This window comes from Jaculus jaculus, chromosome X (assembly GCF_020740685.1).
Source record: "Jaculus jaculus isolate mJacJac1 chromosome X, mJacJac1.mat.Y.cur, whole genome shotgun sequence".
In the NCBI taxonomy this organism is placed as follows: domain Eukaryota; kingdom Metazoa; phylum Chordata; class Mammalia; order Rodentia; family Dipodidae; genus Jaculus; species Jaculus jaculus.
In genome coordinates, this window is record NC_059125.1 from 66400037 (window position 1) to 66427988 (window position 27952).

At 40.9% G+C, this 27952-nt stretch overlaps 1 protein-coding gene and 1 pseudogene across 1 annotated transcript; both read left to right on the plus strand.

Annotated features, from left to right (window-relative positions):
* Positions 1–9636: 9636 nt before the first annotated feature.
* Positions 9637–9979, plus strand: LOC123453225 (translation machinery-associated protein 7-like). The gene has a single exon (XM_045140065.1). The coding sequence runs from the start codon at positions 9637–9639 to the stop codon at positions 9829–9831; it is 195 nt and encodes a 64-aa protein (XP_044996000.1). The 3' UTR covers positions 9832–9979.
* Positions 9980–21331: 11352 nt separating this feature from the next.
* Positions 21332–26607, plus strand: LOC101604588 (annotated as a pseudogene).
* Positions 26608–27952: the final 1345 nt, after the last annotated feature.

Consider the following 27952-nt stretch of genomic DNA (forward strand, 5'->3'; position numbering starts at 1 on the left):
TTCTACTATGTCCTGAATTCTTATGTTTGATCTTTTCATAGCGTCCTGAATATCTTGAAATTCCCATTCATACCTTTTGATTAGTTTGTCTTTCTCCGTATTGGACTGTATTAGATCTGCCACCTGGTCTTCTAGCTTATATATTCTGTCCTCTCCTTCATCCATTCTACTGTTGAGATTTTCTACAGAGTTTTTTTCATTTCATTTACTGTGTTCTTCATTGCTAGTAATTCTGACTAGTTTTTCGTTATTATTTCTATTTCCTTATTTACGTCTTTGTATTGATTTCTTTATTTCATTAAATTGGTGTCCTGTGTCTTCTTTCAATCCTTTTATTTACTCTTTGATTCTTTTGACTTCTTCTATAACTTCTTTGAACATATTTATAATCATTCTTTTGAAATTTTTCTCAGGCATTTTCTGTAACTCATTCTCACAGGAGGTCATTCCTGATGCTTTTTGTGATACTTTTTGGTGGATTCATATTTTCTTGATTTTTGGTGTTTCTTGTGTTATAATGTATATATTTTTGTATCTTGGATTAAGTTAATGCTTGGATTTTCTACTTGCCTGTATATTATTAGCTGTATCAATCAATCTGATGTATATATCTTCAGGGTAGGAGCTTAAGTTGTTAGGTGTGGCTCTTTTGACTCTTAGAGTATCTACAAAAGTGTCACTAGGGATTGGGTTTGCTTGCTATTGGAGTATTCAAGTTGCCTGAGTGGAACAATACAGATGGATTCTAAAATTTAACTAAACAGTGTACACATTCAATGAAAAACAGCACCAAGTACTTATGCAAGAGCAGGTATTATAACAGCCATATGCTGTATCAACAAAGAGGTTGAGATTTCTCGTCTTTTCCGGGTTCCAAGTCAGTTTGTGACCAAGTGAGACCCTTCCATGGTTTAATCCCATTTACCTTTTGGCATAATTTTGGTCTCAGTTATGTTGCACTCCTGCTTGCGTTCCTCTTTGGTGCCCTTTGTGTTCAAGTATGCTGGCTGGGTTGCTGGGCTGCTGTTCTGTTTTCTGGAGCTGGGCACTGGCTTTTCCTGTGGATCAAGCTGTGCCTGGCAGCTGTGGCCCTGCAGACCCGGCACCACCACTGCTGGAGCTGCCCCTGCTGAATCCGCTGTTGCTATAGCCACTGCTGCTGCTACTGGAGTCGCCGCTGCTGCTGCTGGAGCTCCTGCTGCCGCTGCTGGATCTGCCACTGCTGGAACCACCACTGCCACTACCAAAGCTGATGCCAGAGCCAGAGCCGCTGTTGCTGGAGCCGCCACTGCCAGAGGCACTTCAACCTGCCTGTGTGGGCTCTGTATGATCTGGATCTCTCCTACTTCTCTGCTGCCATTTTAATTTCTTATTCACCTCACTTTTTAGTAAAAGTGTGTATTTTGCTGGATTTTCGTTGGCTTTTTCTCCCCTACGCTGCTTTTGCGTGGTTCCTATGCTGCCATCTTAACCAGACGTCCCAGGGTAGGGTTTTTATAGGGATTTGAACATACAAGAAGGAGATGGGTACATGATTGGTTGATTTAAACAGTAACTGTATTTTTATTCTTCTGATTGGTTTAGGATATTGGTGGGCAAAGTTGGTGAGGAGGGGCTAAGGTAATTCCAGGCAGGTTAGGTAATCTTCATTATGATTGGCTATGTGGGCAGCAGTAACATTTGTATGCTTCTTATTGGTTGTGGTAGAAAGGCAGAACAGACAAGTCTTGGGCAAGTCTCAGGCATGTCCTGGGCATGTCTAGGGCCTGCCTTAAAACTCAGGCCTAGTATCGCGAGCACTCTCAAAGATAATTGGTTGAGAGGATTCCGCCCATGAAGGTCAATGATACGGAGACACTGGTATACTTGCAAAGGAGTTTCCTGGGATGAAAGTCACACACAAGCAAGTCCAAACTATCACAACTAATATTATAGCTAATATAATATATAACCAAATTATATTCATCACTACTAACACAAGAACATTTCTAACGAGTCTAACATGTATACAACCTGATATCGCGAGCCTTGGGCTGCAGTAACGCGAGATTCGGGCTGCGACGTCTCGGACGCTTTACGACCTGGCAACAACGCGGAGTCCGGCTGCAACTTTTCTCTCAGTTCGCGGTCTTTCAAGCCGAGTCTTGATCGTTCGGACAGCGTGTCGGGCAGATGAATTTGGATCAGTGATGCGTCTCGCGGAGGTCTCGGTCCGGACTGCTGAGCAACCTTTCAGTCAGTCATAGTGTCAGGAAGACTGAGACAACGGTTGCTGAGCAGCTGGGGTTTTTATATTTTCCACTACTTATCTAGAGTTCCACACACACACCTGCTAATCTCCGCTATGTCACCACACACAGCTTAGTCTTAATTTTTGCTTACAAGGTTTGACTTTGCATTTTTACTCTCACAAAAAAAAAACTTATTTATCTAAACTGGCCCTGGACCATATGCTGGTCCTTACATGCTCATAACACCTAGCCAGGTGAGCACACTATTGAAGCCTGTCATGGCATCAGTCCAGTTTCTGGGTCCTTCAACCAAAACCAAAGCTGGAAGAATCCTTTCTGCATGCAGTTCAATTGGAGAGAGAGAAATCACCAATGAAGATACTCAACAGTGGACAGCCTTATATTTGGCCAGCCAGGCCAAATGAGCCAATGGGTACAATAGTGGCAGATCTGTCAGGGTGCAAACCAACTGCCCTCTAATTGGACTGGAGGCCCACTCCATGGGAGGGAATACATCCCTGATACTGAAAACTTAAAACAGGGGTATTCATGTGCCTTAGTGGTGTAGCATCTTCTGCTGTCTTGGTAAATGTATATACTATGCTCATCAAACTGCCCAGTAAGCACTTCTCTTAATGTTCACACCAATATATTAATGCCCCTCTCAGTTTCAGTGGAGACCCTTCTCTTTTCTAATGGCAGTGACCTTGGTATGACTGAGAAGGCATCATGGTGCTGGTAAGAAGTGACAGGAGTGCTCAGCACTTCAATATCTCTATCACATCTTCCAAGGCTTAGGGTCCATTGCAGAATAGGTGGCAGAAAGAAATAAAGCCAATGGAAGTGTAAGACTCTTTAAGACGTGCTCCTCCAGACATAAAATGACCTGGATACCCATGACCTCACAGTTCCTGACACTACCTACACAAGACCATCATAGCAGTATGAAAAGATCATGACATCAAAATAAAAGAGAGACTGACTGGGGGGGGAGCATATAATGGAGAATGGAGTTTCAATGGGGAAAGTGGGGGAAAGAGGGCATTGCTATGGGATGTTTATAATCGTGGAAGTTGTTAATAAAAAAATAAAAGATAAAACTAAATAAATAAATAAAGCATCACAGAGTATGCAATTGTAGGGATTAAAACAATCTTATAATGTCAACATCCCTAAGGGTGTGTGTTGCTGTATACCCTTAATTTTGTTTTCTGGGTGGTAGAGATTTCTGTTCTGGATTTGGTTCTAGTTCAGCCTGGATCTGAATGAGACCCTGCCCCCAATATTGACAGAAGCAAAAGACAAAGGCCCTATAAATGTGAAAGCATCAAAGGCAACAATATTCAACCCCTAAGTACAGCTTATTTGAAAATGGTAAAGCCAATCAAGAATATATAACCCATAATCTGCCTTGACATGGAAGGAGTGATTAGTTCATCCAATGCAGGCCTATGTACCTGATTTTTTTTTTTTTTTTTTTGTCGGTCAGCCTCATTTACTTTTGGTGTGCCTTCCGATCGCATCAATGCTGAGTGCCCACCTCAATCCCTCTGTGTTGTGCTGTGGAGCTGGAGCTCTGGTCAGCTGTGCTGGCTGTGCTCCCACTGGGGGCTGAATGCCAGAGGTTTGAGATTCTGATGTTTGGGGGATAGGAGAGTGCAGACTCCTGGAGTTGCTCATGCAGTTCTGTGTGTATCCCTTTCAGTATCTCCTTAGTTGATCTCAGCTGTCTTTCCTTCTGATTTCTTGACTTTGCAAGGAGGCTGATGAGGTTGGAAAATCCCCTTGTTTGGTCTCTGCTGCTGCTGCCACTTGGTGTGCCTGGCGGGGCAGTGCAGGGGATGTGTGCGGATCACATGGACTGGCAGGCCGCAAAGCACCTCAGTGGGATTCTGGCCGTTTTCCTTCTTTCTGGGGGATCTTGGTCTCTCCTGCTTCTCTGCTGTATCTAAGAATAGCCTATACTCCTTCAATTTTCAGAAGAAAACTGAATTTTGCTGTGGTTTTGCTAAAATCCCTCCCTGGGATGATTTGGCATGGCTCCTATGCCACCATATTACCCAGAAGTCCATGTATAATTCTCATTTCGGTTCTTTATTTGAGACAGAGTCTCCTGTAGTAGTCCAGGCTGGCCTTGAAGGTGCTTTGTAGCTGCAGATTATGTTGAAGTCCTGATCCTCCTACCACCAGCTCCTGAGTGCTAGGATTACAGGTGTGCACCTCACATTCAATCTCTCCTCATTGAGGTTACCAAAGCTTTAACATTTGTTGAGAATTAGCAAAAGACTTTGCCCAGTCTAGACTACAGCATGATATAGGAGCCAATAAATAGCAGCTGCTGCTGCAGAAACAAGCACCCAAAAATATATATATATAAACACTTTCAATTCAGTTCCCTAATATCAATAATTTCCAATCATTTCATTTGGAATAGCTGTGGTTGAACAGTCTATAAATTTGTTAGAAATAGCTAATCTGGATTTACAATGTGTTTTCACTTATTGTTAGTGATAATATATTAAATGGGCTTTCTGGGGTGCAATGGGAAAAGTAGATGACAGGAAAATAAAGGCTATCTACCAGATCAGAATCTACCAGATGAATGCAAGTGTTTCCCAACACCAAATCTCTGCCATTGCTGAAAGTTTGGTTTGTTTAGTGTCGTGAAGTGAAACATTAACAGTCCTATGAAGAAAGAGCCTTCAAAGTTGAGGCTTTGGAAAAAGCTTATTCATTTGCCTTGGCTTTACTCATATTTTCTACGAGAAAAAGAACTAACCTTTGCTGTAGCCTTTTAAGTATCTTGAAGCTGGCTTTGTAGTCGAAAATTGATCATTTCTAGCATAGGTGACTCTGATGTCTTGCCATGTGAATTTGCTCACTTGTAAGTAGCCAGATGAGCACACCATCCAGATTTTTAAAGAGAAAAGGTTTATTTTAGTTCACCTAGCTTTCTTCCAGAATCCTAGATGCAGCTTCTCTAGATCAAAGGTGAAAGTAAAGGACAATTTCTTTATTCTTTTTTGCCTTGGTCCTGCCCACTACTGGGAGAAGGAAAAGAGTGGAATAGCGTCAGCCTCTGCTAGCCTAAAGGTTGAGGACTGTTCTTTCTGATTTGTTTTGCTTTTCTGAAACAAGGGTTTGCTAAGTAGCTCAGATTGTCCTGGAACTCATAATCCTCTTGCTTCAACATCCCCATTTCTGGGATGACAGACCTGTACCACCATGCCTTGCCTAGGATTATTCTTCACAGCTGAGCAGTGAAGTGCAGCTTCTCCCTATTGGTCTGATGGGAAAGAAACCGTTCCTGAGTCATCCAAAGCAACAAGGTAGAATAATTTATAGTACCTACCCTCTCCAATCACCATCCCAACACACACACACACACACACACACACACACACACACACACACACACATGCACACACTTGCATGCGTATGTGCGTGCATATTGATCCTATTAATATGTTAAGATACCCTTCCAGCATGGCTCCAAATGGGAGAGGCAGGCAGAGAGATCAACAGTATATGAGTAGGCTATATCCCAATATGTGTTATATATTTATTTCTTAGCCACTGGGCCTTTTTAAATTTGTCTTTTTAAAAAATATATGTGTATTTGCAAGATTGCAAGGACCGAGAGAATGAGAATGGGTACACCAGGGCTTCTTGCCATGGCAAATGAACTCCAGATGCACGTACTATTTTGTGTATCTGACTGGATATAGGTACAGGGGAATCAAACCTAGGCCTTCCAGCTTTGCAAGCAAAATCCTTTAAATGCTGAACCATCTCTCTAGCCCAACATATGTCATTTTATTTTGCACTCAAAACAATTGGGAAACAAGTGAATATTAGCCGGGCATGGTGGCTCACGCCTTTAATCCCAGCACTCGGGAGGCAGAGGTAGGAGGATTGCCATGAGTTCAAGGCCATCCTGAGATGACAGAGTTAATTCCAGGTCAGCCTGGACCAGAGTGAGACCCTACTTCCAAAAAAAAAAAAAGTGAATATTTTCATTTTTATGAGAGGAATAAATTCAAAGGGTAAGTAACATTTATATGTCCCCCTTCCATTATTGATAATTCAAAAACCATTTGGGAACCAAGCATGGTGGCGAATGTCTATAATCCTAGGACTTAGGAGGTGGAGTCAAGAGGATCAAGAGTTCAAAGTTATTCTTTGAATGAATAGTGAGTTTAGGCCAACCTGGGCTATATACATCCCTGGCTCAAATAACTAGAAAAAAATGGAATCTATGTCTTAAGCATTGTCCCAGGTACAAAGAATACTGTAGTCAACAAAGCAACACCATTTTCTTCAATAGAGAATACTTACAAGGAAAGTAAGATAATAAATTGTACTGACATTATTGTGACTAAGAATTTTTTTGAGAAGAATACAAAAACTGAAACATGACTGAATGGCAGATGCAGAACGTTCCAGGCTTGGGGAATGAGCTTGCCTCATTTACAAGGAGTAAAATGAGCAACACTGAGGAGGAAAATCAGTATGAGCTAAACCAGGGGCCAACCCATGTACTTTTATAAAGCAAAGAGAGGAGATAAGATTTTTAAATTTTTTTTTTCGTTTGTTTTTATTTATTTATTTGAGAGCAACAGAGAGAGAAAGAGAGAATGGGCACACCAGGACCTCCAGCCACTGAAAATGAACTCCAGATGCATGTGCCCCCTTGTGCATCTGGCTAACATGGGTCCTGGGGCATCAAGCCTCGAAACAGGATCCTTAGGCTACACAGGTAAGCACTTAACCACTAAGCCATTTCTCCAGCCCAAGGGAGATAGGATTTTATTTTGTGATGAGATGCCATTGGAAAGTCTTAATCATAGGATTTAAGTGGTCCAACTTCTATAACTACCAAATGCCAAAGACAAAGCTAGAATACTTATGTGACACAAGGCATACTGCATGACTCTATAGAAAAAGACTTCCTCATCCGTCCTTTTCCATGTCCATGTGTAGGTGTGAGGAAACTGGGCCCATGGTACCCAACATGGCGATGCCATGCTATAAGCTTTTGACTTTTCTTTTAAGGTTCCTTGATTTTCTTTCCTTCTTTTCTTTTTTTGGGCGGGGGGGTCTTGGGAATAAAACCTGGGTCCTTTGGCTTTGCAGGCAAGTGACTTATCCACTAAACCATCTCTCCAGCACTTGCTATTATTGATTTTTAAAAATTATTTATCCAGGTTTGGGAACACACACCATTAGTCCCAGCACTCAAGAGGGAGAGGTAGTAGGATCGCTGTGAGTTCAAGGCCACCCTTAGAATACACAACGAATTCCAGGTCAAACTGAACTAGAGTGAAACCCTATTTAAAAAAAAAAAAAAATCATTTCTGTGTGTTTGTGTGTGTGTGTGCACAGGCACATGCATATGAAAGTCTCTACTGCATACAAATGCCTGTCCAGTTTTACAAGGGTAGCTGGGGAAGTGAACCTGGGTCAGCAGCTTTGCTAACAAGCACTTTTTTTTTTTCTCAATTTTTGTTAACATATTCCATGATTATAAAAATATACCAAGGTAATACCCACATTCTCCCCACTTTCACCTTTGAAATTCCATTCTCCATCATATCCCCTCCCCATCCCAATCAGTCTCTCTTTTATTTTGATGTCATGATCTTTTCCTCCTATTATGATGGTCTTGTGTAGGTAGTGTCAGGCACTGTGAGGTCATGGGTATCCATGCCATTTTGTCTCTGGAGGAGCACGTTGTAAGGAGTCCTACCCTTCCTTTGGCTCTTACATTCTTTCTGCCACCTCTTCTGCATTAGACCCTGAGCCTTGGAAGGTGTGGTAGAGATATTGCAGTACTTAGCACTCCAGTCACTTCTTTCCAGCACCATGATGCCTTCTGAGTCATGCCAAGGTCACTGCCATCTAAAAAGAAAAGGTTCTCTACCAAAAGTGAGAGTAGCATTAATATAAGGGTGTGAACATTAAGAGAAGTGCTTACTGGGCAATTTGGTGAGCATAGTATATACATTTAGCTAGACAGTAGCAAACATTACACCGCTAGGGCTCATGACTACCCCTGATTTAAGTTTTCAGTATCAGGGATGTATTCCCTCCCATGGAGCGGGCCTCCAGTACAATTAGAGGGCATTTGTTTCCCACCATGACAGACGTGCCACTATAGCCCTGTTGGCTCATTTGGCCTGGCTGGCCAAATACAAGGCTTGCAGTGTCCACTGTTGAGTATCTTCACTGGTGATATCTCTTTCTCCCATTGAACTGCATGTAGAATGGCTTCTTACAGCTTTCTGTCAGCTGGTCTACATGGAGAAGGTTATCATCTCAGTTCCAGCAGGATTTCTCAGTGCCCTTGCAGTCCAAGTATGTGGAGTCTCCAGCAATGGGGTCTGACCATCTATTCCTGGTGGGAAACAAAGGGCCTCGGCAATGGCCTATAATGTTTTGGGGGCATCAGGGACCACCCTGGCCAACAACTCACTGGAAGGTATCTCATCCCTGGCACTGAAAATTTCCTAGCAACAATCTACAGCTCCTGAGTGTTCCATTGCCCAAAAATGGAGGATTCCATTTGATCTTTGTTTAATTTCCTCTTAGCTTTTGATTAGCCCTCCTTCCACCTTTCCTTTACTCAATCTCTTCCCTTGACCTCACTTTAGGCCTTTTTACCCCCTTCAACCTATTCTTCTATGTATATATATACAATACAATCCTATTAAGTACCCCCATCCTATCCTTGTTGGATTTTGTGAAATGCTTTCTCTGCATCTAATGAGACAATCATGTGATTTTTGTCCTTCAGTACATTTATATAATGCATTACATTTATCAATTTGAGTATGTTGATCCATCCCTGCATCTCTGGGATAAAGCTTACTTGGTCATTGTGCATGATCTTTCTGATATATTCTTGTATTCTTTTTGCCAATATTTTGTGGAGAATTTTTAAATCTATGTTCATGAGTGAGATTGGTCTGTTATTTTCTTTTTTTGTTCTATCTTTGCCTGGTTTTGGTATCAGGGTGATGCTAGCTTCATAGAAGGAGTTTGGTAGGATTCCTTCTTCTATTTTATGGAAAAGCTTAAGAAGTAATGGTGTTAGTTCTTCCCTGAAGGTCTGGTAAAATTCATCAGTGAATCCATCTGGGCCTGGACTTTTTATAGTTGGGAGATTTTTGGTAACTTTTTGCATCTCCAATGATTTTAGCTTAATCTTGATAGTCATTGATTATATGTACCAGGGAAATTTTTATTAACATAAAACAATTTTATGTTTTCCCCATAATTTAAATTTGATAAAGCTTAAGCAAGCTATCCCAGCATATTTTACCTAACTTGAGCGTCAACATTATAGTGACTGAAATTAAATTACTTAAAGCATCTTTAAGAATTTGTAAATACGGGTGGCGCCATGTTGGGCCATGAATGTGGCAAGAAGAAGCCCCTGAAACATCCCAAGAAACAGACCAAGGAGATGGATGAGGAGGATAAGGCTTTCAAGCAGAAACAGAAGGAGGAACAGAAGAAACTTGAGGAGCTGAAAGCAAAGGCTTCAGGGAAAGGACCCCTGGCCACAGGTGGAATTAAGAAATCTGGCAAAAAGTAAGCTGTTCCAAAGTCTTGAGAATATGGTGCCCCTTATCCATTCCTATTTAAACATCTGGATTTCCTGTCATTGTTAACATCTTTTGCTACCTGTAACTAGAATGAAGTGTTGTCTTGGGGTCTGGTGCACGTTACAATAAACTTTTTTAAAAAATTGTAAATAGTTGAAAAAGTCTTTTACTTTAGGCATGGTGTTTAAGTTTACAATGCCTGAAAATTCTTTCCTACACACACATACTTTTATCCACGTACATTAACATTTTGATCTAAGTTCCACTCAAAAAGCATTTTTAATGAGCAATCTATGACCAACGTTGAAAATTTTCTTCCCAGTTCCTTCAATCCACTCATCTCACCCCATAATTAACCATCATTCTTATAAGACTATTAAGAAAAACTACACCAAATTGATTATTCCCGTTATTCGCTGACAGGCAAGTAGTTTAGGTTAATGACAATTTTATGGCATTAGTACCTGTAACACACTTGGAAATGATTTTATTAGGAGTAACTAAGGCAAATTTTGTTTCTCTATTGAGGCAGGCTGGCCTAGTAATCAGGTCAGTTGCCTCCTCCTTTTAAGTAACAGGACATTACAATCTTTGTTAAAATACCTGGCAAATTATAAGTCACCACCTCAGAGAGAATTTTGTTGTTATCAATAATCCTCTATGTAAGTTAAAGTCGACCTAGAAAATATATTTATGATATCTTAAGAAAATATAGCATTGTTTTTGTAAAATCTTATTTCACCATAGGCTTTAGTTAAGAGTGATCTTTTTTTTTTTTTTTTTTTGCCACTTCATGGTGTTGGTGTTGGTGCTGCAGGCGGGGGCTGGGCTATGCAGGATCTCTCATGACTCACCACCTTTGGATCAACCTTGCCCTGCTCCTTGGCACTCACCCAGGCTCAGGTCTGGTACATTTAGATGTAATGGTCAAGATGACTGCTGGCCCAAGCCCAGCTTCCTGAAGGGGAAAGGAGTGAGAGGGTCACCCTAGACCACTGGGGGCCTCTAGAGAAGTGAGAGGGCCCTCAAGACTGCCAGGGGCTGCTGGAGAATGGAGAGGGCCCCTCAAACCACTGGTTGCCATTGGAGACATTGCTCCCCCATGGGCCAAGTTTCCACTGTCTAGGCCAGCTTGTAAGTTTCCTTCTGCCCTAGCAGAGAAACTTGAAAGGATATGAAAAGGGAATGAGGGGAAATTTCTTTTCTGAACTGTTTGTTTCCTGGCCAGATAAGCTATGTGGTTCCATATGTCTGGGTCACTTGGATCCCCAGAATTCATCCAGGGGGTGACCTAAAGGACTTCTTCCCAAAAGAAGCTAGCCTCTTTGTGGGAGAGCTTCATTCCCCTAACTTTCAAGACAGCCTGAATCTACAAATCTGTGATTTCTTTTGGTGGGAGACAATATTGTTCATGATAGAAAAAGAGGGGAAATGCCAAGACCAGAGGGTATCATTCTCAAGGGCTTAATACACCACAGGGGATTCCCCAATAGTCCAGTCATAAGCCTATCCACAAGTTAAAGAGACTGGTGACCTACCCTAGAGGCTTTTCAGAGGTCAATGTGTTAGTGGCTTTTTGTGTTGAAAAGAAGTAGATGTAAGATCTTTGCCAACACCCAGCGGGTTGTTGGGGTCCAGGCAGAGGACATCTGGCCTTTAGTCAATACTGAAGAGTGGCCTTGGCCAAGAGATGTCAGTTGCCAGTTTATTGTGTCTGGTCCCTCCTGATGGCACAAACCAAAACTAAAAGAGGCAAGGTCACATGGGCCAATATCTCCCAGTCCCTCTGTGAGAGCACTCATCAATCCTGTCCCATCCCATAGGGTCCCTGTTCAGGTGCTTGCTGTGGGTCCCTGGATCCTTGGGGGCCACAGTTCTCTGAAGGCATTCAGGCAACCATGGGGAGTGAGTGTGATGGAAGAATCACTTTCAGGAGACAGTCTTTGTGAACAGCTCACTTTAATCAATAGGGGAATGGTTTTATAAGCAGTTGAGAGTGGGAAAAGTGTCCTAAATGGATTGGATATACCAGGTTGCTTGCTGGTGCCTAAACAGCATATGGGTACATACATTCTAGCACATAAGCAATGGCAGGGAGAAGGTATATGGTACAGGGGGATGGGCTGTGCAAAGGTTGCTGGCTGATACAATATAAGGAGTTTCCTAGGCAACTGGCCAATGGTCACAGGGCAAAGCATAAGTTTAGGCATGCTGGGCTTGGAGAGGAAGTGGCTTCCTGTAGCCTGGGGTTACTTAGCCTTGCCTGGCAACTCAGGCCCATCTCCTGATGGCTCCAGCCTGTGTCTGGCAGTGCCCGACATACCACATCTTTATTATCCATTCATCTGTAAAGGGACATCTAGGCTGGTTCCATTTCCTAGCTGTTGTGAATAGAGCAGCAATAAAGATGGTTGTACAAGTATCCCTAAGGTAGTGAGAAAAGTCATTAGGATACATGCCTAGGTGTGCTGGATCACATGGTAAATCTATTTTTAGCTGTCTCAAGCACCTCCACATTGATTTCCAAAATGGCTCTACTAGATTACATTCCCACCAATAGTGTAGAAGCATTCCCCTTTCTCAGCATCCTCGCCAACATTTATTGTCAGTTGTTTCTTGATGGGAGCCATTCTTACAGGAGTAAGATGGAATCTCAAAGTAGTTTTAATTTGCATTTCCTTGATGGCTAATGATTTGAACACATTTTTAGATCTTTATTTCTGCATTTTGTCCAATGAGAACTCTCTATTTAGTTCCATAGCCCATTTTTTAATTACATTATTTGATTTTTTTGAGTTTTTGTCTGTTCTGCATATTAATCCTCTGTCAGATGTGTAGGTGGCAAAGATTTTCTACCATTCTATAGGTTGTCTCTTTGCTTTATTCAGTGTCCATTGCTGTACAGAAGCGTTGTAATTTCATGATATCCCAGTGGTTAATTAGTGGTTTTATTTCCTCAGCAATTGGGGTTATGTTCAGAAAGTCATTACCTATGCCAATAGATTTCCTCTATCTTTTCTTCTAGCATTTTCAGTGTTTCAGGTCTGATATTGAGGTCCCTGATCCACTTGGATTTGATTCTTGTGTGTGGAGAAAGACAAGGATCTATTTATATCCTTCATATAGATATCCAGTTTTCCCAGCACCACTTGTTGAAGAGACTATATTTTCTCCAATGAATATTTTTGGTATTTTTGTCAAAAATCAGATGGCTGTACCTTCCTTAATTAATACCTGTGTCCCCTATTGTGTTCCAGTAATCTACATGTCTGTCTTTGTGGCAATATCATGCTGTTTTAGTTACTATGGCTTTAAATTTAGCTTAATATTGGGTATGGTGATATCACCAACCTTATTTTTGTTGCTCAAATTTGTTTAAGTTATTCGAGGCTTTTTGTGCTTCCAAATGAATTTTAGGATTGTTTTTTTCTATTTTTGTGAATAATGCCATTGGAGTTTTAATGGGGATTGCATTAACTGTATAGATTGCTTTTGGTAAGATTGACATTTTCACAATATTGGTTCTTCCAATCCAAGAACATGGGATGTCTTCCCATTGACAGTTGTTATTTTTCAGAACTTGGAATACGTCATTCAAAACCCTTCTGGCTTTTAAAGTTTGTACAAATTGAGTAATCTGCTGTTATCCTTATTGTCTTGCCTGTATATGTGACTTGATGTTTTGCTCTGCTTTTAATATATTTTATTTGGTTTGTGTGTTTAGTAGTTTATTTATAATATGTCAAGGAGAAGTTCTTTCTTGGTTTTATCTTTTTGATATTCTAACTGCTTCCTCTATGTGTGCTGGCATGTTCTATGATATTATTGGAAACACCTACTATGCCCTTGGAATAGAATTCTTCTCTTTCTACTATACTTTTGAGTTCTTCTGTTTGTTCTTTTCATAGTGTCCTGTATGTCATATAATTCCCATTCATACCTTTGTATTAGTTTTTCTTTCTCTTTGTTGAATTGTGCTACATGTGCCACCTTGTCTTCCAGTTTAGATATTGTGTACTCTCCTTGACCCATTCTACTGGTGAAACTTTCTACAGAGTTTTCTATTTAACTTACTGTTTTTTATTTCTAGTATTTCTAATTGGTAGTTCTTCATTATTTTTAATTCCTTATTTATTTCTTACATTGACCTCCTTATTTCGTTAAGTTAGTTTCATTTGTTCTCTTGGGATCCTTTCAGGAGTTTGTTTTCTTCTTTGATTCCTTTGAAAATAGATATAATCATTCTTTTGAATGCTTTGGCAGGTATGTCATCTAAATGGGTCTCACTGGAGGACATTTCTGATGGACTTTTAATTTGGGGGGAATTATAATTAAAGATTTCTGCATCCTGAGTTAATTTGTTCCTTGTGTTTTCTAGTTATCTGCAATGTTCTTAGATAAGTAAAACCAATGTTATCTATCTTCAGGAAAGGAGCTAAAGTTGCAGCTGTGGCTCTTTTTTACTTCCATAGTTGCAGCAGAAATGACCCTAGGTGTTATGTTTGCCTGCTATGCAAGTATGCTGGGTGGAACAAAATACAAGCCAATTCTAAAATTTAACTCAACAATATAAACAGTCAATCAAAACCAGAACAGGGGACTTCCGGTTAAGATGGCGGCATAGGTACCACGCCAAAGCTGCTTAGGGGGGAAAAAGACCAAAAAAACTCAGCAAAATACACACTTTTACTAAAAAGTGAGGTGTATAGGAAATTGAGGCTGCAGCAGAGAAGTAGAAGAGTTATAGAGCATCCTGAGCCCGCAAAGGCGGGAAAAGCGGCTCCGGCAGCTCGGCCAACTGCCCGGGGCCCCGGCGCAGCAGAAAACCGCCAGACTCGGCTCGAGCCACAGGAAAAGCCAGGTGCGGGATTTTCCCCTCACACCGCGCTCTCCGCAACTCGGGACACGTGAGGGGAGAGCGGCAGCAAGCAGCGGAGGAGAAGACCGTGAGGTAGAACACGTGGAGCAGTGAGACAACCAGAGCAGCCGCGGCTCCCTCCCCTCCCCCACTGCCTGAGCCCAGCTCCAGCGAACACAGCAGCGGCCCGGGACCCGGCCACGCCAACTTGGGCTGACAGCGGGACCCAAGCAGGAGCAGAGTTCGGCAGCAAATTCAGCGGCTCCAGCACCGGTACCAGCGGCCCCAGCAGCAGCGGACCCAGGAGCGGAGGCGGCGGCAGATCCCGCAGCAGCGGCTTCGGGGGGAGCAGCGGCGTCGGGGGGAGCAGCGGCGGAGGACACAGCAGCGGCAGCTTCAGCAGCGGTGGTGGCTCCGGTGGTGGCAGCTACGGCAGCAGCAGCTGGCAGCAGCAGCAGCTCGGTTTGCCCCATAGGAAAAGCAAGTGCCCAGCTCCAGAAATCAAAACAGCAGCCCGACAACCCAGGCAGCAACTTGACTGAGACCAAAATCACCCAAGGTAACTGGGATTGTACCAGGGAAGGGTCTCACTTGGTCACAAGCTGACTTGGATCCCTCAACAGACCAGAAATCTAAACCTCTTTGTTGGTAGAGGATCTGGTCATTATAATAACTACTCTTGCATACATACTCGGGGCTGTTTTTGATTGAATGTGTACAGTGTTTAGTTAAATTTTAGAATCTACCTGTATTTTATTCCACTCAGCCTGCTTGAATACTCCTATAGCAGGGAAACTCAACCCCTAAGAACACCTTTGTAGATACTCTGAGAGTCTTAAGAGCCACACCTAATACCTTAAGGTCCTACCCTGAAAATATATTACATCAAATCAATTGATACAGCTAAGAATACACAGCTAGCTAGAAAATCCAAGCATTAACTTAATCCAAGATGCAAAAATATATACATTATAACACAAGAAACACTAAAAAGCAAGACGATATAAATCCACCTAAAAGTATTAATGCATCAGAAATGAACTCCAGTGAGAACGAGTTAGAGGAAATGCCTGAGAAAGAGTTCAAAAGAATAATTATAAATATGTTCAAAGAGGTCAAAGAACACATGAAAACAATCAAAGAAGAAATCAAAGAGGAAATCAAAGGAATCAAAGAAGAGACAGGACACCAATTTAATGAAATAAAGAAGGCAATACAAGACATAAATAGGGAAATAGAAATAATAAAGAAAAACCAGTCAGAATTACTAGCAATGAAGAACACAGTTAATGAAATAAAAAACTCTGTAGAAAATCTCACCAGTAGGATGGATGAGGGAGAGGACAGAATATCTAAGCTAGAAGATCAGGTGGCAGACCTAATGCAGTCCAACAAAGAGAAAGACAAACTTATAGAAAAGTATGAGTGGGAATTTCAAGATATTCGGGACACTATGAAAAGATCCAATATAAGAATTCAGGGCATAGTAGAAGGAGAAGAACTCCACTCCAGAGGCATAGTAGGCATCTTCAACAAAATCATAGAGGAAAATTTCCCCCAAATTGGGAAAGAGGTGCCAATACAGTTACAGGAAGCCTTTAGAACCCCAGCCAGACAAAACCCAGAAAGAACCTCTCCTCGCCATATAATACTCAAACTTCCAAACACACAAACCAAAGAAAAAATATTGAAAGCAGTTAGAGAGAAAAATCAAGTTACCTACAAAAGCAAGCCCATCAGGATTACAGCAGATTATTCAACACAAACTTTTAAAGCCAGAAGGGCTTGGAGTGATATATTCCAAGTTCTGAAAGATAACAACTGTCAACCAAGGTTACTTTATCCTGCAAAGTTATCCATTCAAATAGATGGAGAAATAAAGACATTCCATGACAAAAGCAGGTTAAAGGAGTATTTGAAGACAAAACCAGCTCTACAGAAAATACTTGATAGAATCCTCCATGCTGAAGAAAAGGAAAAGCACACATATAAGGAACCTAGAAAAAACAAGCTATACTCAAATACCAGTTAACAGAAGAGAGCACAAGTAGAACCAGTAACACACACACACACACACACACACACACACACACACAAATGGCAAACATAAAAACACACCTTTCAATAATATCTCTTAATATCAACGGTTTCAATGCCCCAACGAAAAGATATAGATTTGCAGACTGGGTAAAAAAGCAGGATCCTACAATTTGTTGTCTCCAAGAAACTCACCTTTCTACAAACGATAGACATTACCTTAGGGTGAAAGGTTGGAAGACGGTGTTTCAAGCAAATGGGCCTAGAAAACAAGCAGGGGTTGCTATCCTAATATCAGACAGGGTAGACTTTAGTCCGACGTTAGTCAAGAAAGATAAGGAAGGTCACTTTATATTGATTAAGGGCACACTCCAACAGGAGGACATTACAATCCTAAACATATATGCACCTAACATGGGGGCTCCCAAATTCGTCAAACAAACACTATTAGAACTAAGGTCACAGATAACACCAAACACAGTGGTGGTGGTTGACTTTAACACCCCACTCTCATCAATTGACAGGTCATCCAGGGAAAGAATAAACAGAGAGGCATCTGGACTAAATGAGGTCATAGAAGGAATGGACCTAACAGATATATACAGGACATTTCATCCAAAGGCTGCAGAATATACATTCTTTTCAGCAGCACATGGAACATTCTCTAAAATAGACCATATATTAGGACACAAAGCAAATCTTTCCAAATACAGGAAAATTGAAATAATTCCTTGCATTCTATCTGACCACAATGGAATTAAACTACAAATCAGTAGCAAGAAAGGCTATAGAGCATACACAAAATCATGGAAACTAAACAATACACTACTAAATGATGAGTGGGTCAATGAAGAAATCAAAAGGGAAATCAAAAAATTTATAGAGTCAAATGATAATGAGAACACAACATACCAAAATCTCTGGGACACAATGAAGGCAGTTCTAAGAGGTAAATTTATAGCCTTAAGTGCCTATATTAAGAAATTAGAAAGGTCGCAAGTAAACGACCTAATGCTTCGCCTTAAAGCCTTGGAAAAAGAACAAGGCAAACCAAAAATTAGTAGACGGGAAGAAATAATAATGATTAGGGCAGAAATTAATGAAATAGAAACAAAAAGAACAATCCAAAAAATTAATGAAACAAAGAGTTGGTTCTTTGAAAGGATAAACAAGATTGATAAACTCTTAGCAAATCTGACCAAAAGAAAGAGAGAAGAGACACAAATTAATAAAATCAGTGATGAACAAGGTAACATCACAACAGATTCCAGAGAAATTCAAAAAATCATAGGGACATACTATAAAAGCATATACTCCACAAAGTATGAAAATCTGAAAGAAATGGATGATTTCCTTGATCTATATGACCTACCTAAATTAAATCAAAATGAGATTAATCACTTAAATAGACCTATAACAAACATGGAGATCCGAACAGTTATCAATAATCTCCCAACTAAAAAAAGCCCAGGCCCGGATGGATTCACTGCTGAATTTTACCAGACTTTTAAGGAAGAGCTAACACCATTGCTTCTTAAGCTTTTCCAGGAAATAGAAAAAGAAGGAATTCTACCAAACTCCTTCTATGAGGCCAGCATCACCCTGATACCAAAACCAGGCAAAGATAGAACAAAAAAAGAAAATTACAGACCAATCTCCCTCATGAACATAGATGCAAAAATTCTCAACAAAATATTGGCAAACAGAATACAAGAGTATATCAAAAGGATCATTCACCCTGACCAAGTAGGCTTTATCCCAGAGATGCAGGGATGGTTCAACATACGCAAATCTATAAATGTAATACATTACATAAACGGGTTGAAGGACAAAAATCACATGATCATCTCATTAGATGCAGAGAAAGCATTTGACAAAATCCAACATCCCTTCATGATAAAAGTCCTACAGAGACTGGGAATAGAAGGGACATATCTCAATATAATAAAGGCTATTTATGACAAGCCTACAGCCAACATATTACTAAATGGGGAAAAACTGGAAGCTTTTCCACTAAAATCAGGAACAAGACAAGGGTGTCCACTGTCCCCACTACTATTTAATATAGTTTTGGAAGTCTTAGCCATAGCAATAAGGCAAGAGACACACATAAAAGGGATACAAATTGGAAAGGAAGAGATCAAGTTATCATTATTTGCAGATGACATGATTGTATACATAAAGGACCCTAAAGACTCTACTAGCAAGCTGTTAGAGCTGATCAAAACCTACAGCAATGTAGCAGGATACAAAATAAATACACAGAAATCAGTAGCCTTCATATATGCTAACAACAAACACACAGAGGATGAAATCAGAGAATCACTCCCATTCACAATTGCATCAAAAAAAATAAAATACCTTGGAATAAACCTAACCAAGGAAGTAAAGAACTTATACAATGAGAACTTTAAAACACTCAAGCGAGAAATTGCAGAAGACACTAGAAAGTGGAGAAACATCCCTTGTTCCTGGATTGGAAGAATCAATATCGTGAAAATGGCAATCTTACCTAAAGCAATCTACACATTTAATGCAATCCCTATCAAAATTCCAAAGGCTTTCTTCATGGAAATAGAGAAAACAATCCAAAAATTCATTTGGAATCACAAAAAACCTCGAATATCTAAAATAATACTGAGCAACAAAAAAGAGGCTGGTGGTATCACCATACCTGATTTTAACCTATACCACAGAGCCATAGTAACAAAAACAGCATGGTACTGGCACAAAAACAGACATGTAGATCAGTGGAACAGAATAGAGGACCCAGATGTAAGCCCAAGTAGCTATAGCCACCTGATATTCGATAAAAATGCCCAAAATACTCATTGGAGAAGAGACAGCCTCTTCAGCAAATGGTGTTTTGAAAACTGGATATATATCTGCAGAAGGATGAAAAATAGATTCTTCTCTCTCGCCATACACAAGAATTAAGTCCAGGGCTGGAGAGATGGCTTAGCGGTTAAGCGCTTGCCTGTGAAGCCTAAGGACCCCGGTTCGAGGCTCGGTTCCCCAGGTCCCACGTTAGCCAGATGCACAAGGGGGCGCACGCGTCTGGAGTTCGTTTGCAGAGGCTGGAAGCCCTGGCGCGTCCATTCTCTCTCTCTCCCTCTATCTGTCTTTCTCTCTGTGTCTGTCGCTCTCAAATAAATAAATAAAAAAAAAAATTTAAAAAAAAAAAAAAAAAAAGAATTAAGTCCAAATGGATTAAAGACCTTAACATCAGACCTGAAACTCTGAAACTGCTAGAGGAAAATGTAGGGGAAACCCTCCAACATATTGGTCTTGGCAAAGACTTTCTGAATACAATCCCAATTGCTCAGGCAATAAAACCACAGATTAATCACTGGGACCTCATGAAATTACAAAGATTTTGGACTGCAAAGGACACAGCGAAAAAAGCAAAGAGGCAACCCACAGAATGGGAATAAATCTTCGCCAGCTATATATCTGATAGAGGATTAATATCTAGGATATACAAAGAACTCAAAAAGTTAAATAATAAGGAATCAAACAAGCCAATCAAAAAATGGTCTATGGAGCTAAATACAGCATTCTCAAAGGAAGAAATACGAATGGCATATAAGCATCTAAAAAAATGTTCTACGTCACTAGTCATCAGGGAAATGCAGATTAAAACTACATTGAGATTCCATCTCACTCCTGTCAGATTGGCCACCATCATGAAAACAAATGATCATAAATGTTGGCGGGGATGTGGAAAAAAAGGAACCCTTCTGCACTGCTGGTGGGAATGCAATTTGGTCCAGCCATTGTGGAAAACAGTGTGGAGGTTCCTAAAGCAGCTAGAGATTGATCTACCATATGACCCAGCTATAGCACTCCTAGGCATATATCCAAAGGACTCATCTCATTTCCTTAGAAGTACATGCTCAACCATGTTTATTGCTGCTCAATTTATAATAGCTGGGAAATGGAACCAGCCTAGATGTCCCTCAACAGATGAGTGGATAATGAAGATGTGGTACATTTATACAATGGAGTTCTACTCAGCGGTAAAGAAAAATGAAGTTATGAAATTTGCAGAAAAATGGATGGACCTGGAAAGTATTATACTAAGTCAGGTAACCCAGGCCCAGAAAGCCAAGCGCCACATGTTCTCTCTCATATGTGGATCCTAGCTACAGATGACTGGGCTTCTGCGTGAGAATGAAAATACTTAGTAGCAGAGGCCAGTAAGTTGAAAAGGAGACATAAATGGTGGAGAAAGGAAGGGAGGAGGATACTTAATAGGTTGATATTGTATATATGTAATTACAATGATTGTAATGGGGAGGTAATATGATGGAGAATGGAATTTCAAACGGGAAAGTGTGGGGGTGGGGAGGGAGGGAATTACCATGGGATATATTTTATAATCATGGAAAATGTTAATAAAAATTAAAAAAAAAAAAAACAGCACAGAGTATTTGTGCAAGAATGGGGATTAAAACAAATAGTCTAACAAAGTCAAAGTTCCTAACTGTGTTGGTTGCCCCACACCCTTAATCCTATCAACTGAGAAGCTGAGATTTCTGGTCTGAAATGGATTCCAGGTCAGCCTGGGGCTGTGTGATACCCTGTCCCCAAGAATGACAGAGGAAAAAGCTAAAGGCACTGTAAATCAAGAAGCATCAAGAGTAACAAAAGTCAACCCCAAATGCAACTTAGTTAATAATGGTAAAGCTGACCAAGAGTACATTAATCTAATCTAACTCATAATCTGCCCTGACATTGAAGGTGTGATTAGCACTTCCATTGCAGGCTTATATACCTGTATTTGGGCAGATATTGACCCAGTGTCTGTAGGCCCTTTTACTTTTTGGGATGTCTTCTGGTCTCAAGTATGCTGAGTACCCATCTGGGTCCTTCATTGTTGTGCTGTGGGCCTAGCTAGGTTGTTTGGATCCGTGGATCTGCTGTTCTGATCAGTTGTGCTGGATACTGTGTGGCTAAGGGGTGGCTGAGATCCTTTGGAATACGCAGTAGGGGAAAGAGAGGCTGTGAAGAGTGTCTACTGTTGTTTTGGAGCTACTCAGCTAGTCCCTGATGCCTTCTCCTTCAGGTTTGTTTATTTTTTTGAGGTCGGGTCTCTCTCTAGCTCAGGCTGACCTGGAATTCACTGTGTAGTCTCATGGTGGCCTCAAACTCATAGCAATCCTCAAATCTCTGCCTCCCGAGTGCTGGAATTAAAGGCCTGTGCCATCACACAGGGCTTTATTTTTATTTTTTATTGAAAAAGAAAGAATGCGTGCGCCAGTGACTTTCAGCCGCTTTAAACAAACTCGGTACTCATGCACCCCCCTGTGGGCCTGCACGGCATTGCATGCTTGTGTCAATGTTGCGCCTGGCTATACGCGGTGTCTGGAGGATTCAAACAGGATTTCTTAGGCTTCACAGCCAAGCACCTTAACCGCTAAGTCATCTCTCTAGCCCTCCTTCGGGTTTCTTCACTTTGTGAGGAGGCTGTTGTGAGGGGAGAGTTCCTACCAACTTAGACAAGGGTGGGTGTGGGTGTAGGTCTTCCCAGCAGACTGGGACCACTGGAGTGGGGATTGCAGTCGTTTCTTAACTCTCTTCTCTCCCATACCCTTTCCACTGAGGTCCCTTATCAGTGTTGTTGTAGGTAATCCCTGTAGGGTCATGAAATCACTAGTCAGTCTCTGTTGGGTAGGGGCAATGCTTCAGAATACATCTCTCCACATGTGGCTCTTATATTCCTTCTGCCACCTCTGCTGCCATGTTCCCCCAAACTTGGAGGATATGTTACGACCCTCCTTTAATGTTCAGCTCTCATCAGCCTTTAATTTTCTGCTTTGATGAGTTTTGAGTCCCTCAGTGTCTAATACCATCACCCTGGAATTGGTTCACTGGCCAGTAGTGAGAGCTGCACTCATATTTAATCCACCACTTCCTCTGTAATGTTTCCTGGGCCCTGGCAGGTGTGATAGAGATGACTTGTATCCTGCTAGGTAATCAGCTTTTTTTTCTTGTCATTCTGATAGGTCTTGGGTCTCCCCACTATTTGCTGTCATAATAACCAAAAGTGAGAGTTGCATGGGTCAAATGGGATAAACATAGACATTCAGAAGCCTTTTTGACAAGCATAACCTCTCCTTTAAACCAAGGAATAGTGGAAGCTTTGATCTAGTGTTTAAGACCTTTCAAGTAATAGTTCTCTGCTTGGTTCTTAATACCAGATGGAAATTTTCTCCCACCAAGCAAGACTTATATCCACTCAGAGAGCAGTTGATTACTCCCATAAACTATCTGCCACTATTGCATAGGTGTGTACTTTTTGCCTGACTGGTTGATTTTGTATATATTGCAGGATCCACTGCTTGTTCATGCTATTGATTTCCATTATCTTCCCAGAGGCTCACATAGTGTTTTTCAGCACTATAATTGCTAGTCAGCATACCTCTCAATGTATTGCAACCTTAGCCTGAGGTTTCTTCACCAATAGGCTTATACCATTCAGTTCTGGTGAGTGCTTTCTCAACGGCCCGCTGTTTTGGGATTTAAAATATCTGCTATAACCCCATATAAACTTTAAAATAGCAAATTGAATCATTGCTTCAATAATCAAAATGGTTATAGTAAATCCTATCTATTGTTGCAGTCAGGTTCTTATTGGGGGCAGAAAACACCCAACCAAGAGCAACTTGTGGGGGAAAAAAGATTTATTTTAGATTACAGACTTAATGGGAAGCTCTATGATGGCAGGGGGAAATGATGGCATGAGCAGAGGGTAGAGATCACCCCCTGGCCAACATAAGGTGGACAAAAACAGCAGGAGAGTGTGCCAAACACTGGCAAGGGGAAACTGACTATAATACCCATAAGGCCTCCCCCAACAATACACTGCCTCCAGGAGGCATTCCCAAATCTCTATCGGCTGGGAACATAGTGTTTAGAACATCTAAGTTTATGGGAGACACCTAAATCAAACCACCATACCTATTTATTATTACTTTGGATGTTAGGTTGCCAGTGTGACACAGTTGTAGACCATTTGTCTAGTATGCTCAAAGACTGGGTTTTAGTTCCCAGCATGGCAAAATGAATGAATATTTTAAGTGCACATGGATTATGTTTTCCAATGAATAATTCAGTTTTAGTGGCACATATCTGTAATCCAAGTACTCTAGAGGCTCGGACAAGATCATGACTTCTTGTTCATATGATCCACAAAGTGAAACCCTTTCTGGAAAAAAAAAAAAGACTTTTAATAGTTATCAATGACGATATCTTTCTGCTGCTTATGACACTTTCATGTTTAAGGACATAGATTTAAAGTGAACGGACATAAGTAGATAGTCCATGAAAACAAAACTAGAACAAAACAGGGGTACATGTATCAAACAATGTACAACTTAAGTTTAAAACTTGAAAGAAACCTGAGGCTATAGCTCAGTGGTAGTGTGTTTGTCTGGCTTGGGTAGTTCCTGGGATCAATCCCTGGACCTCAGAGCAAAATTGTAAAATAGGGAAAAACAGTCAACCAAGAACATATAAGAAATATAAATGTTTATTCAGTGTCATATTACCTACTCATATAATGCAAGTATTCAAAAGTTTGACAGGGGCTTGGCAGATTAATTACTGGATATCGTCCTTTCTGTGCAAGTGTGAGTACTGAATTTGAATCCTCAGATTTCACATAAAAGCTTCAGGCTGTGGTGGGCTTTTTTTAATTTGTATGATGAGATGGGAGGCAGAAACAGAATTTCCCAGAACCTCACTGACCAGCTAGAAGAACAGCAAATGAAACAATAAGCAGTAAGAGACCTTGCCTCAAAAGAATTGCAAGGTGATCAATATCTGAAAGTTGACACACATATTATGCACACACATACACAATAACAGAAACTTAGTGGCAAACAGTCAGATTTGAAAAAAACAGTAGAGAACTTCAACAGAAGAAAAAGATAATATACAGATAGAAAATCACTAAGGAAATGTTGGCTTTTACCTATGTTGCAGATTAAGAAAGTCTGCTAAAAGACATTTATGGAGCATCTCATTCCTTAGGATTTTCATGTGCGAATGGAACATTTTCCATAGTATATTATTTATTAGGCCATAAAATAATTCTTAAAAATTTACAAGTACTTGGGAAGATTACTCAGATGGTAAAGCATTTGTCTCAAAAGCTTGAGAACCTGAATTCAATACCCATTGCTTATGTTTTTAAAAGGGGGGCAGCTGGAGAGATGGTGTAGCAGTTAAGTGCTTGCCTATGAAGTCTAAGGACCCTGGTTTGAGGCTCAATTTCCCAGGACCCAAGTTAGCCACATGCACAAGGGGGCGCCCGTGTCTCGAGTTCGAGTTCGTTTTCAGTGGCTAGAACCCCTGGCGCACCCATTCTCTCTCTTTCTCTCTCTCAAATAAATAAAAATAAACCAAAAAATTTAAAAAGAAAAAACGGGCTGGAGAGATGGCTTAAGGTTAAGGTACTTCTCTAGGAAGCTGAAGGATACAAGTTTGGTTGCCCAATACTCAAGTAAGCCAGAAGTACATGGTGGCACATGCATCTGGAGTTCATTTGCAGTGACTGGAGGCCCTGGTGTGTCCATTCTTTTTCTCTCTCGCCTGTCTGTCAAATAAATACATAAAATATTGTTTTTAAAAAGCAAAGGCAGGGTTTGGGTGGGTGCAGAATAATTACAACATCATGGAGGCAAATCAGGGAACCATTTAGAGTGGGGAGAACTGTGAGTGATAGTCAGGGCTCTATTTCCATAAGAAAGTTCCAGAAAAAATGAAGGTAAGCAAATTTGAAATAATATGGTTGATAAGAGGTCATCAATGTAAAAAAATCTATGTATTTCAAGAAGCGACCGAGGCTGTGGTAGTGGTGGGCACTTTGGTTCCAGAGGAAGCCCTGGAGGAGGGTTCTGGCATTTTGTGCCACATATCCCGTTTGACTTCTATTTTCTTGAAATACTTTTTCCCTGTGTCAAACCAACACCTGATTAAACTTCCTTCAGCGAAGCTTTGCTGAAGAGAAATCAAGACCTGGTTTATGAGAAGATCCCTGCTCTCTGGTGACAAAAATAAACAAAGTGATTGACAATTTGAATGTGGCTAATCTGCTGGCAATACTAAAGATTCTGCCTGACGTTTGAAGCTGTTGCTGCTCTGGGGAACAAAGTTGTGGAATGCCATCCTTCAGAAGTTTTGACCATGCTAATCAATAAAACTGACTTGAAGGTCAGTTTTTCTGATGCTATGGTGAAAATTCTCATCATAAGAATGCTTCCCAATCTCTGGAAGCTGGATCCAGAACTCCATTTGTATATAACGGGGTTGTAGAGTGGCTTAGCAGTCATTTGACATGTCCTCTGGTTTGAGGAAATGCTTCTGAGTCCACAGTTAATGTTCTCATCAGATTACCAAGAACTTGAGGATTTCTTTTTCTGGCTTTGAGTCTCTAACACCATGGATCTTTGACTTACTTGGGCACTATGCTGTAATGACTAATCCCACCAGTCAGCCTTTGGTGGTAAATGTGGTATATAGGTGTTACTTGCAGATTCTGTCCACAGAGATGTTCTGCCAGGTTCTGTAGGTATCAGTGACCCCTGTGAGAGTGAAAACTTCAGGATTTACATAGTCATGACACTCAACAACAGGACATGGCTTGCTATACAGCTCAGACTCTGGTTTGAATCCTCTCATATGGTGGCTTTAGGAAGATCCTGGGCCAGGATCTGAAATACCTACTTGGGGGAGACTGACAGTGACACCCTCAGAAAAGGCTTATGAGGAGCCCCCTGAGAAGAAGGATGTAGATGAAGAGGCAGAGCATACAGCAGAACCATCTCAAGGGGAGGAAGAGGAAAGCATGCAGACTCAGGAGTGATTTCTCATTACTCCCTTTCCTATCGAAGTGAAGACGAGTGTAAGCTAGCCACTGGGCTTTATATGGTGGAATTGATAGGAGGAGAGAGAGAAAAGAAAAACAATATGTAATTTATTATTACACTGTTTTGATAGTGGCTTAGCAGCTAGAAATTTCCCATATATGACTATGGCTCATGCCATTCACGTATGATGAAGTAGGATACCACCATGTCTTCTAATACTCATGGCCAACTCCTATAAGCCCCTTCCAGACAGTACATCACGATGTCATGAACTGTCAAGTGTCTGGAAATTTTTTTTCCAAGAAAAATGATTAAAGTACTTCCTAGTTTAAAATTTAAAAAGCCAGTCATGGTGATGTAATCTATAATCTCAGTGCTAGGGATACAGAGACAGGAGGACCCCTGGAGCTCACTGGCAAGTCATGCTAGCCTAATTGATGAGACCGGACCATGAGAAACCTTGTCTCAAAAAGTTTACAGGATTCCTAAGATTGACTTCCAAGGTTGTTCTATAGCCTTCATGTTCACTTACATGCAAACACACACATAAAGGGAAATTTTATAAGATGAAAGTCATCAGCCAGGCATGGTGGTACATGCCATTAATCTCAGCAATGGGGAGGGAGACATAGGAGAATCACTGTGAGTTCAAGGCTAGCCTGAGACTATGTAGTGATTTCTAGGTCAGCCTGGGCTAGAGTGAGACCCTACTGTGAAAAACAAACAACAACAAAAATCATCAGATATCTTTTCTGACCAAGGAATTTTAGAAAACATACATATATATGAAAATTAAATAATAGGTTCTTGATCAGTGAGTAAAATAATAAATTAATGGGGAAATTGAAAAACCTCTGGATGTGCTATATGTGCTAGAACATGTGGATAATAAGCAAACCCACCACCTATGAGGCAGAGTCAGAAGAATTGTGAGTTTGAGATCAGCCTGGGGTACATAGGAAGTTCCAGGCCAGCTTCATCTACAAGAATGGTACCCCGTTCCAAAACAGACAAACAGACAAACAAACAAAAATCAGACTTGGTAGCTATCTCAGTGAGCAAAAGCATTTGCTGTTCAAACCTGATGACTTGAGTTTGGATCCCCAACACTCACATAAAAAGCCAGTCACAATAGCAAGCCCCTTTAATCCTAGCCTTCCTATACCAAGATGGGAGGCAGAGAAAGGGGAATCCTAGGATATTATAAGAAGGGCAAGTTGTTATTAACAAATTTCTATATGACTTTTTTGTTTGTTTTCCAAGGTAGGCATGGTCTCACTCTAGTGCAGACTGACCTGGCACTTGCTCTGTCCCAGTTTGGACTCACAAGGATCCTCCTAC